Source organism: Stegostoma tigrinum, chromosome 10, assembly GCF_030684315.1.
Source record: "Stegostoma tigrinum isolate sSteTig4 chromosome 10, sSteTig4.hap1, whole genome shotgun sequence".
Taxonomy (NCBI): domain Eukaryota; kingdom Metazoa; phylum Chordata; class Chondrichthyes; order Orectolobiformes; family Stegostomatidae; genus Stegostoma; species Stegostoma tigrinum.
Window position 1 is genome coordinate 14,166,597 of NC_081363.1, and position 17,953 is coordinate 14,184,549.

The following is a 17,953-nucleotide window of genomic DNA, read 5'->3' on the forward strand; positions in this document are numbered from 1 at the left end:
TGGATGCAGTATACCACATTGGTAGATGTGCAGGTGAACCTCTGCTTGATGTGGAATGTCATCTTGGGGCCTGGGATGGGGGTGAGGGAGGAGGTGTGGGGACAAGTGTAGCATTTCCTGCGGTTGCAGGGGAAGGTGCCGGGTGTGGTGGGGTTGGAGGGCAGTGTGGAGCGAACAAGGGAGTCACGGAGAGAGTGGTCTCTCCGGAAAGCAGACAGGGGAGGGGATGGAAAAATGTCTTGGGTGGTGGGGTCGGATTGTAAATGGCGGAAGTGTCGGAGGATAATGCGTTGTATCCGGAGGTTGGTAGGGTGGTGTGTGAGAACGAGGGGGATCCTCTTGGGGCGGTTGTGGCGGGGGCGGGGTGTGAGGGATGTGTCGCGGGAAATGCGGGAGACGCGGTCAAGGGCGTTCTCGATCACCGTGGGGGGAAAGTTGCGGTCCTTAAAGAACTTGGACATCTGGGATGTGCGGGAGTGGAATGTCTTGTCGTGGGAGCAGATGCGGCAGAGGCGGAGGAATTGGGAATAGGGGATGGAATTTTTGCAGGAGGGTGGGTGGGAGGAGGTGTATTCTAGGTAGCTGTGGGAGTCGGTGGGCTTGAAGTGGACATCAGTTACAAGCTGGTTGCCTGAGATGGAGACTGAGAAGTGAATGATAGCTTGCTGATATAAATTTGTTGTTCTCAATACTGGTCCTACAAATATGAAAATTATACAAATATAAATTACCTTTGCTTAATGATTTTTTCAAGAAGATCAAAACCTATAAGATAAAATTTAAGAAAGATTTTGTATGTATCAATTCTAAAACAATAACATTAAAATCAGGTAACAAGCTTTTCTCTCATCTGTAAGCAAATCATTAAAATAATAAGGTTGGATGAGTTTATAATTATCCCACTCAGCTTCAAAATATTACATTTAGAGGGCTACTTGTATTATAAGTTGCTCACTAGTTTACATTCTTTGTCTACTTATACTCCAACATCCAAACTGAAATATGGTTATCTAAGTTCTTCAGTTCATTGGCATTGCAAAATACTAGTTGTCAAATTAATGGGTCATTGCAATAGATACCCCCACACCAGGCTGGAAGAGCTCTGAGGAAGGGTCACCAGACCTAAAACATTAACTCTGATATTTTTTTCACAGATGCTGTCAGACCTGCTGAGCTTTTCCAGCAACTTCTGTTTTTGTTCCTGATTTACAGTATCCACAGCTCTTTCGATATTTATTTAGCAGTAATTTACGTTTAGGTTGTAGACAAACTGGAGCCCAGTGGCTATGTATAGATACAGCTGGGTGGCACCAAGATTGGTGTATAGACTAGTGATTAGTTACTGATGACAATAGCCTTTTGCTGCCAGCAACCATACAATTGTTTAGCAAGTAACTGAACAGCACAGGGCTGTGGACAAGAAACAGAGAAAAATGATCTGATCTCCACCAGCACAAGAGTTGTCTCTGTTCCCTGCAGCCAAAATCCACTTTAAACCTGAAGAAAGTCGGTTTATCTTTCCTTCAGCAGTTGTTGTAAACTGTGACATTTAACTGATAAGTTATTTTATTTTTCATATTTTATAGATTAACCAGCTATCTTATATCTTCTTGCAAGCCAGTGGGCGCATCCAGAGAAAGACAACTGGATAGCAATGTGTTGGCCAGAAGAATAATCATAAGGATCATCGCAGCAACCCGTGAATAGGAACATTGAACTACCTCCCAGTATTCCTCTGCCCATCATCTATTTTTCCTGTCTATTTGTCTGTGTGTGTATAAAGGAGCAGTTTATAAGGGGTTTAGAATTCTGATTTGTAGTGTTGTACGTTGACGGTTTATAACTGTTTACCTGTAGCTAGCGTATAATTATTTGCAATAAACAGCAATTGTTGGGAACAAAAGCTGATCTGTGCTTTCTATCAACCCATTGGGAACTTTGCAAACTTATTTTAAGACCTTTACATTTTGTGGTGCTCCTTGGAATAGTGAGGCTTGATTTCCAGCACATTTATCCAGTTGCACTCTGTCATCATTGCATCTGCCATGCAGTTAAAAACAGATGTAAAGCATTAATTCACACCTCAGGCATGTCTCTGGCCTCAATAAGTAAATCCTCTTTTTGGTCCCTAATTGGCCCTCATCTTCCTTTTACCGCACATTTACTGTTTACGTGCTTATAGTGGCATTGGGATTTCCCTATATGTTAGCCACCAATTTTTTCTCAGAATACCTCTTTGCTATTGTTTTGTTTTTGGCCTGGCTGAGAATTTGTTGGGTGGTCAGTCTCTGATTATGCATTTGCTACAGCAGAACCAAATGAATGGAAGTACACATTTAAGGACACCAGATTTTGTCACCATTGCTGCACAGAGCCAAACATGCACTGAAAGTCACACCTTTCTGTGAGATCTTGCTGTGTCTTGGAATGCACAGCAGAAACAACTTGCTTATATGTAAAATGCACCTTTAATACTGTAAAGCATTTAAAGTTTTTGAGAAGATTTGTGGCTCCGGTTGTGGATGAATTTGTAGACTTGCTTGCCAAGTCGGTTTGTTTGACTGCAAATGTTTCGTCAGCCTGCTAGGTGACATGTCTGTATGCCTCCAGTGAAGCTGGTGTTCTGTTCCGCTTGTTATTTATTTGCCTTGGTTTACTGGGGTGGCATTACTTCTGGTTCTGTTTTTCAGTGGTTTGTATATCGAGTCCAGTTCAATGCGTCTGTCAAGGCCTCACACCTAACATGCACTGTCTGACCTAAATTGTCACCTCTTCTTTTTACTAATAAAACCTTTAGTTCTCTCAGGACAGTGACTTGAAAGAAGTTTGGGCATTTATATACATATTAATCAATTGAAACCTTTCAACTTATGAAAGATTTAACAGCATCTTACGTTTCTTTAAAACATCCTCATCAGTGGTGTGATGTTTTGATTTTTTCTTATAAATTCTGTGTCTGATATTGTCTTGCTAACACGTAGAGGAGCGAGGCTCCGAAAGCTTGTATTTTCAAATAAATCTGTTGAAATATAACCTGGTGTTGTGTGATTTCTGACAGTATCTGAGGAGTCGCGAATGGTGCTGAACATTGTGCAATCATTGATGAACATCCCCACTCTGACCTTACAATGGAGGGACGGTCATTGATGAAGCAGCTGAAGGTGGTTGGGCCAAGGACACTACACTGAGGAATGTCTGCAGAGGTGTGCTGCAGCAGAGATGATTGACCACCAACAACCATGACCATCTTCCTATGTGTCAGGTATGACTCCAACCCTCGGAGAGTTTGTCCCCAGTAGCCATTGATTCCAGTTTTGCTAGGGCTCTCTGATGCCACAACCGGTCAAATGCAGTCTTGATATCAAGGGCTGTCACTCTCACCTCTCATCTGGAATTCAGCTCTTTTGTCCATGTTTAGACCAAGGCTGTAACAAGGTCAGGAGCTGAGTGCCCCTGGCGGAACGCAAACTGAGTGTCACTGAGCAGGTGCTCCTTGATAGCACTGTTGATGACACCATATTATTGATGACTGAGAGTAGACTGACAGAGCGGCAGTTGGCCAGATTGAATTTGTCCTGTATTTTAGGTACAGGACCTACTTGGGCAATTTTCTACATTGTCGAGTAGACACCAGTAGTGCAACTGTATTGGAACAGCTTAACTAGGGGAGCAGCAAGTTCTGGAGCACAAGTCTTCAATACTATTGCCAGAATGTTGTCAGGGCCCATAGCCTTGCTGTATCCAATGTCTCCAACCGTTTCTTGATATCATGAGGAGTGAACTGAATCTGTAATGCTGGGACCACTGGAGGTGGCCAAGATGGATCATCCACTCGGCACTTCTGGCTGAAGATTGCTGCAAAAGCTTCAGCCGTATCTTTTGCACTTTCATCATTGAGAATGGGGATACTTGAGGAGCCTCTTCCTCCGGTGAGTTGTTTAATTGTCTATCATCATTCACAGCAAGATCTTGCAGGACTGCAGAACTTAGATCTAATCTGTTGGTTATGGGATTGCTTAACTCTGCCTATCACTTGGTGCTTATGCTGTCTGGCGTGTAAATAGTCTCACCAGATTGACCCCTCATCTTCAAATTTGCCTGGTGCTGCTCCTGGAACATCCTCCTGTGTTCCCCATTGAACCAGGGTTGATCCACTAGCTTGTTGGTAATGGTTAAATGAAGGATATACCGGACCATGAGGTTATAGATCGTGGAGTACAATACTGCTGATGTCGATGGCCCACCGCGCCTCATGGATGGCCAGTCTTGAGTTACTAGATCTGTGCAAAGTCTGTCCCATTTAGCACGGTGAAAGTGCCGCACAACATGATGGATTCCCAATGTGAAGGTTGGATTTTGTTGCAACAAGGACCATGGAGTGGTCACTCTCACCAATACTGTCATGGACAGATGCAATTATAGCTGGCAGATTGGCAAGGATGAGCTCAAGTAGACTTTACCCTCTAGTTGGTTCCATCACCACCTGCTGCAGATCTAATCTAGCAGCTCTGTCCTTTAGGACTCCACCAACTTGATCAGCAATGCTGCTGCCAAGCTGGTCTTGGTGGTGGACATTGAAATCCCCCACCTAGAGTACATTTGCCATCTTAGTGTTGTTCTACATGGAGGAGCACCGATTTATCGGCTGAGGGTAGAAGGTATGTGGTAATCAGCAAGAGGTTTCCTTGCCCATGAGACTTCATGGGGCCAGAGGCAGCTCTCCTAATTTTGGTACTAGCCTCCAGATGTTAGTGAGGTGGACTTTGCAGGGTTGACAGAGGTTTGTCTTTTCCAGTGCCTCAGCTGATGCCAGATGATCCGTCTGTTTTCATTTCTTTGAGACTTTTAAGCGATTGGTACAACTGAATAGCTTGCTCGGCTATTTCAGAGGGCAACTGAGAGTCAACCACATTGTTGTGTCACGTGTAGGCCAGGCCAGGCCAGATGAGGATGGCAGATTTCATTCCCTGAGGAGAATTAGTGAACCAGATGCGTTTTACCAACAATCAGCAACAATTTCATGCTGGTGAGGATATATTTATTTCCAGATTCTTTTTTGTTGAATTCAAATTCCACCATCTATCGTGGTGGGATTCAAACCCAGGTCCCCAGGACGGTCGCTGAGTTTTCTGGATTATTGGTCTGGTGGTAATACTACTAGGCCACTGCTACCCAGAAAGAAAATTTTAGAGCCAGCCACCAAAGAAGTCTTAAACAGATAAACAGAAAGGTGAGCCAAACTACTTAGCTTGAAGGAAGATCTGAAAGGCGGGTGGGGTAGAGAGAGAGTGAGAGTGAGAGCACGTACAAGAGAGGTTGAGAGAGAGAGAGAGAGAGAGAGAGAGAGAGAGAGAGAGAGAGGTTTAAATGTTTCAGTCAGGCTTAAATATCCCTTTTGCTCTCACTACTTTCCATCAGACTGAGATTCACACTGTATTCAGCATCAGAAGTGATAAACCAAGTGGTGTTTCCAATGAGTACTCACTGCAGTAATGACATTTCCATCGTGTGTACGAACAGCTTCATCCATGAGATGTAGTTTGTCATTCAAGGAGCGAAACCTTTCCAAAGAGTACATCTGAAAAACAAATTGATACACAATAAGCAAGAATAAATGCTGGTTGTAAAAAGATAGAAATTGGTGTGTGTAAATGTCTGAGAGAGAAAGAGGGCAGTTACATTTAATTTAGATTAATCTTTCTCCATCCAATTTAAACATACTGTTTTCAATGTTTCAGGTCACAACCTATTGCAGGCACAGGGGCCGACTGTCTGCTTTAGCCAGATACAGCAACTGGTTCACTACAATTGGTCATAGTCCTGGAGATGAAGCAAGAACAAAATGATATGAGAACGATCACAGGAACAAAATCTTCTGTGAATGTTGGCCAGTCTTAGCTATCATGCTGCCCACTCTAGCCTACTATTCCATTCACCCTGAAATCCCTCTTGAAGAGAATGCTTTCTGTAGGCACACAGCATACTTAACGTTTTTTCATATTCGCTCTGGGATGTGGATGACATTGGCTGGCCAGCACTTATTGCCCATGCCTAGTTGCCCTTGAGAAGGCGGTGGTGAGCTGTTTTCTTGAACTGCTGCAGTCTATGTGCTGTAGCTAGACCCTCAATGGCATTAGGGACGAAATTCCAGGATTTTGACCCAGCAACTATGATGGAACAGTGTCGCTGTTCCAATAAACAAGCCAGGAACAAATGGCTTTGAGGGAAACTTGTAGAAGGGATTGCTATTCCCAGGTATCTGCTGCGCTTATTCTTCTAAATGATAGCAGTCATGGATTTGGACAATGTTGTTAAAGGAAGCTTGGTGAATCCTTGTTTTGCATCTTGTAGACAGTACACACTTTTGCTACTGAGTGTTGATGGAGGAGGGAGTCAATGTTTGTGGATGCAATGTCAATCAAGCAGGCTGCTTTTCCCAGGATGGTCTTAAGCTTCTTCAGTGTTGTCAGTACTGCGTCCATCCAGGCAAATGGGGAATATTTCAACACACTCCTCACTCATGCCTTGTAGATGGTAGACAGATTTTAGAGAGTCAGGAGATTAGTCACTCAATGGACACTTCCTAGACTCTGAGCTGCTCTTGTAGCACAATATTTATTTGGCTAGTATTGTTGTTTATGGTCCATGGCAACTTCCAGGATGTTCACTGTAGGGATGCAGCAATGATAATGCCTTTGAATGGTTAGATTCCCTCGTTAGAAACAAGCATTCATTGTCTGGTACTTGCGTGGCATGAATGTTACTTGCCACCTGTCAGCCCAAACCTAGATACATTCCCAGTCTTACATTTGGACATGGACTGCTTTAGTACCCGAGAAGTTGTGAATGGTGCTGAACATTGTGAAGAGAAGGTCATTGATGAAGCAGCTGAAGACTGCTGGGTCAAGGTCACAATCTGAGGAACTCCTGCATAGAAATCTGGTAGCTGAAGTGACTCACCTCCAACGACCACAACCATCCCATTTCGTGGAAGGTATGACTCAAACCAAAGGGAGATTTGCCTGATGTCTGTGGATGTCGCTGTCTGTCAACTATGACTTTCAAGTCAAAGGTAATCATTCTCATGTCACCTCTGGAGCTCATTTGTCTATGTTTGTACTAAGACTGTAATGAGTTCAGGAGTTAGGTGGACTTGGCAGAATCCAAATGGAGACTCAGTGAGCAGGTTGTAGTCAGCAAGTGCTATTTGTTTGAAAGTCCTACTTTCTGACAACAAGGCAACAGGCAATTTTTCATGACTTGTACAGGAATATCTTGGCGATGGGTGGGGTATGTTTATAATGACACTGGAGAAAGGGAGTGGGAAGTGCTTGGTGTCAGTAACACTAACACAAAGAGAAGAGTACAGTAGAGTGCAAAAGTATCTTTGTCAGTATTTCACCATACCCTGCCTTTCTGCATTTGTCTAACTGTCTCCAGTGGACTCCAATCAAATGAAATGTCCTGTGAAGAGAAAGGAGGAAACTCAAGGTGAATCACCTGTCAGAATAAAAACCAAACAAGCTTCACAAGAACATAACTAGTTCACAGCCAACTCCTTTAATGTCAAATCTTTCATTATTCATTCACAGGCTGTGAATATCACTCGGAGGGCCAGCATTTATTGCCCATCCCTAATTACCCTGGAGATGGTGGTGAGCTGTCTTCTCGACCTGCTGCACTACATTGTGTGAAAAATAGCTTTTTATTCCATATTTTGTCAATGAATTGAATTCAAATTCCCAGTTGACATGGAGGGATTAGTGCTATGGATCATTAGTTCAGGTGTTTGTTACTGGACAAGTAATCAATCACCATACTGCAAATCCCCTATTAAGCAACATTCATTTAAGAAAAAGAGAGGTTCTTAAAGAGCAACACACATGAATAAAAGCATATTCCCACATAGCTGTCTGCTATTTTTAGCCTTAATATATTCAATGAAATAAAGTATGTATAATCATCATTTTTCATTGCAATATCTGGGCACTGCTTTCTGTAATAATGCACAGAAAAGAGTTATTCCTCCCTAAATCTTCATCTTGGAGTCATAAAGCACATTTACATTATTCTTTCATGGGATGTAGGCCAGTATTTGTTGTTCATCCATTAATGCTTTTTAACTGAATGGATTGCAAGATCACTTCAGAGAACAGTTAAAAGCGACAAAAATAGAAATTGCTGGTAAGGCTTGACCGGTCTGGCAGCATCTGTGGAGAGAAATCAGAGTTAATGTTTCAGGTCAAGTGACCCTTCCTCAGAACTGATTTCTGATTTCACTCCACAGATGCGGCCAGACCTCCTGACCTTTTCCAGAAATTTCTAATTTTGTCTCTGATTTACAGCATCTGCAATTCTTTTTTATTTTACTTAAAGAGACAACCACATTATTTCAGTATGGGGATGGATCGAAGAAGGTGGGACTGTAATAGAATCATACAGTAATACAGCATGGAAACAGGCCCTTTGGCCCAAACTGGTCCATGCTGATCACGGTGCCCACTCAGCTAGTTCCAATTGCCCGCATTTGGTCCATATCCCTCTAAACACATCCCATCTATGTACCTATCCAAATGTTTTTAAATGTTGCTATTGTACCTGCCTCAACCACTTTCTCTGGCAGCCCATTCTAAATACACACCACTCCCTGTGTGGAGAAATTGCCCCTCAGGTTCTTCTTAAATGTATCCCTTCTCACCTCTCCTCTCTAGTTTTCAATTCCCCATCCCTGGGAGAAAGACTATATGCATTCATCCTATCTATGCCCCTCATGATTTTATACGCCTCACCCTTCATTCTTCTATGTTCCAAGGAATAAAGTCCTATCCTGTCCAAACTCCTCGTCAATCTTCTTTGCACACTTCCCAGTTTAGCTACGTCTTTCCTATAACAGGATGACCAAAACTTGTCACAATATTCCAAGTGCAGCCTCATCAATGAATTGTACAACTGTAACATAACATTCCAACTCCTATACTCAATGCCACAACCAACAAAAGGCAGCATGTTCTCCATAGAGAAAAAGTTGAGAAAAGATTTTAAAAAGGTTTTCAAAATCATGACTGGGCTGGAGAGAGAAGAGCAGAAGAATACCTTTTCTCATGGTGAGTAAAGTTAGTTGTCAATGTCAGTCTCACAAAGATTAATGCTGTTGGCCGGAGTTAATAGATTGATTGAAGATATAAATATAAAGGAGGGCAAGGGGATTCTTGTGGTGCCTTACCTCTCAGCCAGGAAGTCTGGGTTCAGGAGCCACCTGCTACAGATGTCTACCGTACCGTGTCTTAGCTGATATACTGAATGTGATTTTTTTTTAAGGTAGATTGGGTGGAGTGGGGAGAAAAAGGGACAGGTGGTACTAAGTGCAATAGAAGCTGGGTAACCAATGGTCAATAAATTATAGCCATAAAGGCATCTTGAGTTCTATTCCTGAAACAGAGTCAGATCCAAGTTAACATTGGTAGCAGTAGATGGGTGCCCAAATGTGAAAATTGAGAATTAGGAGTTTTATTTTTACCTGAAACTCTGAGTCAAAGATCTTTTTATCCTCTTCAGTCATAATTCTTACTTTGGATAAGAATAAGACAGCCCTCAATAAAAGTGCTAAATTGGAGGAATACTAATTACATTAGTATCAGACAGGAAATGGAGAAATTAGATTGGGAGCAGTCATTTGAGGGAAAATCTACATTGGACACATGGGAGTCTTTTAAAGGCCAGTTGATCTGAGTTCCGGACCAGCTAGTTTCTGTGACGATGAAAGATAGGGATGGCAAAATTTGGGAATCCTGGATGACAAAAGATATTGAAAGTTTAGTCAAAAAGAGAAAGGCAACATATGTAAGATTTAAGAAACTGAAATCAGACAAGGCTTTTTAGGAATACAAAAGAGGCAGCAAAAATCTTAAACAATGAATTAGCAAGACTGAAAAGGGCCACGAAATGTCCTTGGCAAGTGGAATCACAAAGCCATGGCAGGTAATAGGTCCAATTTTTGTGCAGTCCTGTTCTATTTTCTTCAACAGGAGGTTATAATTTGACTTATTTTTAAGAAGAATGGTTGAAAGGTGTCAGGATACAATTTCCAGCACTGTTTAAAGAAGCTGCATGTGATTATTATGAAAAAAATGAAAATAATATAGATACTGAATACCGCCTTATCAAAGGAAAAGCAAAGAACAGACTTGGCACTGTCACCTCCTATGTAAAGTTGAAAAACTGGACACTGAGGAAAGTTTGGATAACGTTTATGGGCAAAATGTATAAGAAAGGTAGTCTGTTACCTGTGTATGGGACATGTTCAAGCCAATAAATTTGGAAAACTGAACTGTTGTTCCACAGAAGAATATGTAATGGAGTTTAAGAAACAATGTACAAATTTGAAAAATTGTATATGGAAATCCTGATCTCAGTGTTTTCTTTAAATTTATTGGCCATGCTAAAGTGTTAGACATGGAGAGATTTCTAGCATTATTGGGGTCAGATTTTTAGAAAGAAGCATGCTTCTGGAGCAAACGTCTGAAGCGTTAAAGTAAATTCTGGGAATTTACTTTTATACAAGGATTCAATTATGGCAGCAATTCCTCACTGTCAGTTGCAGACCACAATCATCTGTATAAAAGGAGAATCTTAACTAAAAGGAGTGAGGACAGACATACATTTAGCAATTATATTAAATCAGCAGGAACTGAAGAACTATAACAACAGAATAAACACCAGGAATGGCCAGAGATAGTCAACAGGTGTCTTTTATATGACTAAAAATACTATTGTGTGATGAATTAATCCTAAATGGAACAATAAATGTTTTGAAGTTATGCAGGATACCGAAGATTTGTAAAGAGAAGGTGGTGATACTGACCAGGCAGACAGAATTGTTGCAAGGAGCCTCATTCAATCTAGTAATTAAGGTTTTAATCATGGCCTCATTCAAAGATGTGGTTTTGGGCAGTGGATGCATATTCATAGCATGTGGAGTGATTGCTTAAATTGTTATTTAGATTCCAAATAATAAAGGGTGAAGGAACTTTAAGGCATTTGAGTGGTCTGCTTGCTTTAGGTTTGAGCTTTGACAACATGCTTTAGTCACTCAGAAGACAGGTGATTCCCTGTGAAGTAGCTGTGGTTGACTATTTTATCAACATAGACATGGTGTCAAGTGAAATAACTATATTGTTGACCAGGCAGTACAGGAAAGGAGCTTGAATGAAACTTGCAATAGAACACAACAAGATTACTTTTGGCAACGCAATGCATTTATAATTTTCACAATCTGGATATCATCATATTTCATGAACAAGATCTCACATCTCTCATCAAAATATTACAGTGTTATTGGCAGCAGACAATAAGATTTTAAAGGAAGAATGACTACTTCTATCAAAGCTAAACTGGCAATTTGCCCATGCATAAGATCACGGATTAAAAAGTCTATTAAAGGTTACAGCAGTAAGATGAGGAAACATAAAACTGTAGAGGAGACCAGTGAGAAATGTGATATCTGCAAAAAGGGACTCCACCATGGCCCATGGGCCATGGCAAGACTCCCATTTAACCAAGTGTGGCAATGGGTTAAAGAAAATATTTACATCTTGCCTGTTATAAACATGGCAAATACACTTAGCCAGTCTACAATATATAGTGATGAGAAAACAGTATTCATGGACAATGGGAAAGGTGTTTCCTGGCTAGCTTCTGAACTAACAACAGGGAAACTTGACAATGATTAATTCAAGGACAAGCCTGAGAATATGAACATTGTGATAATGAACACAGCAACACAACGTCCCTTTAGTCAGGATGTAGTGTGAGAATTGAAATCATGAAGTGACAGATGAGATGTTTTATTAAATTCTAGCAGACCAAACAAGTTGTAAATGGACATCTGCCATGCTGGCATGGGTAGTCCATGCAAAGAACTTTTTACAAACGTTTGGGTGTGACAGTCCCTCTCAATTGGTTTCTTTGGACAAATCAAAAAGATTTCTTTGGCAATGAATGACAGGTTTGGGAAAGGACTACAATTGGTTCCACTTTGGTGAACGCTTGGATTTCATCCATACAGTGACAGCATGGTATTCATCCAGACAGATTTTAGAGAAAATTTGGAGACTTTTAAGTAATTGCATAATACCATCAGAAATGAAGTTTAATCCAGGGAACAGGGAACAATAGGAGATTAGAAAGAGCGCAGAAGTCTGGGCAAGTTCATTGGCAATGATGAAAAACAGTAATGTTACAACATGTGAACAAAATCTTTAAGGGTGCAATCCTCAAAGTTAACTGGCACTGATTACACATTTGTAGAATCTAAACAAGTCCAGAAGGTGATGAGGCATCATGCACTTCACACACATGTTGAGTCAGACAATGGCAGATGAAGGATTCACTGAAGATGGACACAATGATTCTGAAGGACAGGACTTTTTTTGTCCCAGAGGCCAACAACTAAAATTGGCAGTAAAGTCACATTTATGCCTGAGGGGCCAATGAATAGAGGAAGGCTACCACTACAGAGAGGGCAAGGAAAGCCACAAGAAAATACAAACACTGACTAAAGGTACAGGAAAAGGGACAGAAGATAAGACACATGTATTGAGAAAAATTGAGGTAAAAATGTGGAAGCACAGAAATCATACGATGAGTTCTGACTGTGGACCCTGAAGTGGACATCAACCTAACAGAAGATCCACAAAGGAATTCTGATCAAAGGAGGGGGAGGTCTTATTTTGGCACAAAAACTGACAGGAAGTCAAGTAGCTGTCATCGTTTGACAAGAACAAAGATCATGGGGTAGACTGTATTCAGAAGTAGAAGCGGTTATGATTAGGAAGCTTCAGCGACTACAAACAAAATAGAAGGAAAAATATAGCTACAAAGAATTTGGTATATACACAAAGGTGCCAGTTATGGGACAGTCAGTTCCATCATGTAAATTGATATACACAGGAAACATGTTCCCTGATGGGACAAAATCTTTTTTGAGACCACCTAAAGAAGCAGATGATATTGAAATTAAACAACTATGTCTATAGGTTAAATGATGCAGTGAAAGTCCTGTGTCTTTTACTTAAATAGGCCCTGTTGAAAGCTGGTCATATTCAGTCAAAACAGATCTAGCTATGTTCTACTAGTATCACAAACAGAAACGAGCAGGCATTTCTATGTGGATTTTCTGTGTGGAGGTTCTATGGATTTTGAATGTTGTGCAATAGAGAAAAATAAAAATTTAAGATTGGAAGTCAGGCTTTTGGTTGGCGAGGTGGGCTGTAAATATAGAAGTTTAAATATTGTACAGTGTAGATTATGACTAACTTTGGAGCAACGTCTTAATGGAAATTGTTGCAACCACATCTCATTAAATTGGGCCAGGTCCTCACAGAATGACAAATTTGTATCCAGAAAATAAAAAATCAGTTGAGAAGTTTTACTAAACAGTTAAACTTTTTTTTAATAGGAAATTGCTGCAGAAAATTAGAGAACAGAGAGATTTGGGAGTTCACAAAATACTAGCATCCAAGTGCAGCAGGTAACAGGGAAAGCAAATAGCATGTTGGTCTATATTTCAAAGGAAATGGTGTATAGAAGTAGCGAGTCTTGCTAAAAGTGCATAATTGTTTTGGACCCCTGGTCTAAGTGGAGATATTGATATTGGAGGCAGTCCAAAGAAGGTTCACCAAACTGATCCCAGGTGTGAATGAACTGTATTATGAGGAGAGGTTGAGTGGGTTAGGCCTGTACTCATTGGAAGTTCGAAGAATTAGAGGCAACTTTATCAAAACATACAAGATTCTCAGGGACTTGACAGCATAGACACAGAAAGAGGTTTCCTCTTATCGGAAACTTTCAGACCAGAGGACACAATCTCAGCATAAACGGTCACATATTTGAGGCAGAGATGAGAAGCATTTTCTTCTGTCAGAGGGTGGTGACTGTGTGGAATTCTTTACTGCAAGGCTAAGGTTTTTACACCGGGAATCAAGGGTTATAAGTAAAAGGCAGGAAAGTGAAGTTGTGGATCATCAGATCAGCCATGATCTCACTTAATGGCAGAGCAAACTCGATCACATGAATGGCCTTACTGCGGGTCCTGTGTTTTATGTTGTGCACTCTGACGAGATCAATGCTAGGCTAGTTATGATGTACCAGTCAGGTGAATGAGGAGGAAACAGGCAGCATTGAGGAAATCTTAACAGCAACTCAAATATTAATAAAATTAAGCTCAAAAAAAAAGCTTGACATGAAAATCTTCCAGAAGGACATTACAATACATCTACATTTGTCATTCTTTGCCAGAAGGAATAATAAATGGGCTGGAAAACCAAGCAGATAATAAAAGGTTGGTTGAAAGTACTTTATCCGCTGAAATATTGATGCTATTAGAAGCTATAGATACAGGGCTATATTAATCCAGTATTCTAAGGAAATTGCATACAAGAGGCAACCTCCACTATGTTGTTAGCGGTTCTCTTTGGGATAATGTTTATTTGATGAAATAGCACGACTAAATAAAAGTGAGGATTCATCTTGCTAGCATAAAGAAAGTGCAAGATAGAAAAGTGATTTGTAAAGTTAAGCAGGTAGATGTAGGTCACCAATCAGCAGAATGTTTCATGACAAAATTTAAAAGGAATTATTAGACATCCTTGAAGAGGGATGTCTGGTGGTAAACAGGTTATATTAATATAAAGAAGAAAACGTTTTGTTTTGGTTATTTTATGGTTAAATACGTTTAATTTTTTGGTTTAGACAAAGGGGAATATGGAAGATTATAAGATGTATAACACTGAAAAACTTATTTTTGTTTACTTTCAACCTGGATAAATGCGAGGTGATGCATTTTGGAAGGTTGAATTTGAAAGCTGAGTACAGGATTCAGGATAGGATTCTTGGCAGCGTGGAGGAACAGAGGGATCTTGGTGTGCAGATACATAGATCCCTTAAAATGGCCATCCAAGTGGACAGGGTTGTTAAGAAAGCATATGGTGTTTTGGCTTTCATTAACAGGGGGATTGAGTTTAAGAGTCGTGAGATCTTGTTGCAGCTCTATAAAACTTTGGTTAGACCGCACTTGGAATACTGCGTCCAGTTCTGGTCGGCCTATTATAGGAAAGATGTGGATGCTTTGGAGAGGGTTCAGAGGAGGTTTACCAGGATGCTGCCTGGACTGGAGGGCTTATCTTATGAAGAGAGGTTGACTGAGCTCGGTCTCTTTTCATTGGAGAAAAGGAGGAGGGGAGGGGACCTAACTGAGGTATACAAGATAATGAGAGGCATAGATAGAGTAGCCAGAGACTATTTCCCAGGGCAGAAATGGCTAGCACAAGGGGTCATAGTTTTAAGCTGGTTGGAGGAAAGTATAGAGGGGATGTCAGAGGCGGGTTCTTTACACAGAGAGTTGTGAGAGCATGGAATGCGTTGCCAGCAGCAGTTGTGGAAGCAAGGTCATTGGGGTCATTTAAGAGACTGCTGGACATGCATATGGTCACAGAAATTTGAGGGTGCATACATGAGGATCAATGGTCGGCACAACATTGTGGGCTGAAGGGCCTGTTCTGTGCTGTACTGTTCTATGTTCTATTAACTTGTTTGTATGTCTAAAGAAGAGGTAGAATGTGACAGTAAAGTAAGGGTGAAGCTACTCAATGGGGTTAATCAAATAAGTAACTGTGTAAATATAAAGGGAGAACAAAAAGCATCTTGCAGTGTTCGTGTTGCTACCTCATGGCCAGAAAGTCAGGGTTCAAGTCTCAGCTGTCCTGGATGTATGTTGCAACTTTTCCAAACATGTTTATTAAAAATAATTTTGAAAGGATACAACGGTAGCATCCTTACCTCTGGATGAGCAAGTCAAGTCCTATCTGCCATCGGACATAACAGCAGGCTCATTCATAAAGTCAGGAGGTATGGGATACAGGGTGATTTGGCTGTCTGGATTCAGAATTGGTTGGCTGACAGGAGGCAGAGAGTGGTTGTAGATGGTAAGTATTCTGCCTGGAGGTCAGTGCTGAGTGGTGTCCCGCAGGGCTCTGTTCTTGGGCCTCTGTTCTTTGTAGTTTTTATAAATGACTTGGATGAGGAGGTTGAGGGGTGGGTTAGTATGTTTGCTGATGACACAAAGGTTGGAGGTGCCGTTGATAGTATCGAGGGCTATTGCAGGCTTCAGCGGGACATTGACAGTGTGCAGAGCTGGGCTGAGAAATGGCAGATGGAGTTCAACCTGGATAAATGCAAAGTGATGCATTTTGGAAGGTCGAACTTAAATGCTGAATATAGAATTAAAGGCAGGATTCTCGGAAGTGTGGAGGAACAGCAGGATCTTGGTGTTCAAGTGCATAGCTCCCTCAAAGTTGCCACCCAAGTGGATAAGGTTGTTAAGAAAGCATATGGTGTTTCAGCTTTCATTAACAGGGGGATTGAGTTTAAGAGCCGCGAGGTTTTGCTGCAGCTCTACAAAACCCTGCTGAGACCACACTTGGAATACTGCGTCCAGTTCTGGTCGCCCTATTATAGGAAAGATGTGGAGGCTTTGGAGATGGTGCAAAGGAGGTTTACCAGGATGTTGCCTGGACTGGAGGGCTTGTCTCACGAGGAGAGGTTGACTGAGCTCAGACTTTTCTCTCTGGAGAGAAGGAGGAAGAGAGGTGACCTGATCGAGGTGTACGAGGTAATGAGAGGCATGGATAGAGTCGATAGCCAGAGACTTTTCTCCACCGCAGGATTGACTGCCACGAGGGGTCATAGTTTTAAGGTGTTAGGAGGAAGGTGTAGAGGAGATGTCAGAGGGAGGTTCTTAACCCAGACAGTTGAGAGTGCATGGAATGCTTTGCCAGTGGTAGTCGTGGAAGCAGAGTCATTAGTGACATTTAAGCGACTGCTGGACATACACATGGACAGCAGTGAATTGAGGGGAATGTAGGTTAGGTTATTTCATTTTTGGATTAGGATTATTCCACGACACAACATCGTGGGCCGAAGGGCCTGTACTATGCTGTACTTTTCTATGTTCTATGTTCTACACGAAGCCCAAACAGGTCGACTAAAAATAATCCAAAAAGCTCTTGCTAGAGCATTGTGGCAATAATGTCAAAGCTACTGGCTCAATCCCTGTCCTGCCAGAGACATTGCTGTGCTTCAGTGGAAGTGCTGACCTTCTGGATCTGTAGATGGGACCAAATGGTCTCGCGATGCAATAGAAACCCATTACAGTCTCCTGGTGGAGGCTTGCGTTCTCCCAACTGTGTCTGTAACCCTTACCCTGATGTGGGCTGTTGTGGCCTCAGGGCCCGAAAGTCTGGGTTCGGAAAGTGACACCTGCCCCAGGGATGTGTTATAACATGTCTAAATAGGCTGCTAAAAACATTTCAAGGAAGAACAAGTGGCATTGGATGTGGTAGGAGATGGGTGACTGAATAATCAATTGCCTCTGTCCACCAGAAAAATACCAAATTCTTTTTTGTCATCTGTTTCATATCAGAGTTATGATTTTAATTCACTCATAGAATCATAAAATATGGACTGGCCCTTCTGCCCATCAAGTCTACACAGATATGGGATGTGGGCTGAATCAGCATTTACTAGCGGTCTCCAGCTGCTGTCGACAAAGCAAGTGGAGAGCCTCTTTTTTTCAAATCAGGTTACTCTATTTAGTGTAGGTGTACCCACAATGCTGTTGGGGAGGAAATTCCAGGATTTTGACCCAGCAACAGTGAAGAATAGGGTGTGGTTTGGAGGGGAATTTGCAGGTGGTTACATTCCCATTATTTGCGGCCCCTGTCCATCTAGATGATAGTGGTCATGCATTTTGAAGGTGCTATCTAAGAAGCCCCTGTGACCTCATGCAGTGCATTTTGTAGATGGTACACACTGCTGCTACTGAGCATCAATGGGGGACGGAGTGTTTGTTTGTGAATGTTGCGCCAATAAAGCAGATTACTTTGACATGGCAAGTTAA

The 17,953-nt window shown here is 41.6% G+C and overlaps 1 protein-coding gene across 7 annotated transcripts in view; it reads right to left on the reverse strand.

Moving 5' to 3' along the window:
* vipas39 (VPS33B interacting protein, apical-basolateral polarity regulator, spe-39 homolog) overlaps window positions 1–17,953 on the reverse strand; it is a 63,948-nt gene that overhangs the window by 27,717 nt on the left and 18,278 nt on the right. For 6 of the 7 annotated variants that reach the window (XM_048537373.2, XM_048537371.2, XM_048537368.2 and 3 more), the window contains exons 7-9: window positions 7,408–7,464; window positions 5,486–5,578; window positions 732–765 (exon numbers count right to left, since the gene is read on the reverse strand). In XM_048537373.2, the coding sequence (XP_048393330.1) occupies window positions 732–765; window positions 5,486–5,578; window positions 7,408–7,464 (184 nt within the window). The remainder of the gene's footprint in view (window positions 1–731; window positions 766–5,485; window positions 5,579–7,407; window positions 7,465–17,953) is intronic. The other variant, XM_048537374.2, reaches the window with a different exon arrangement.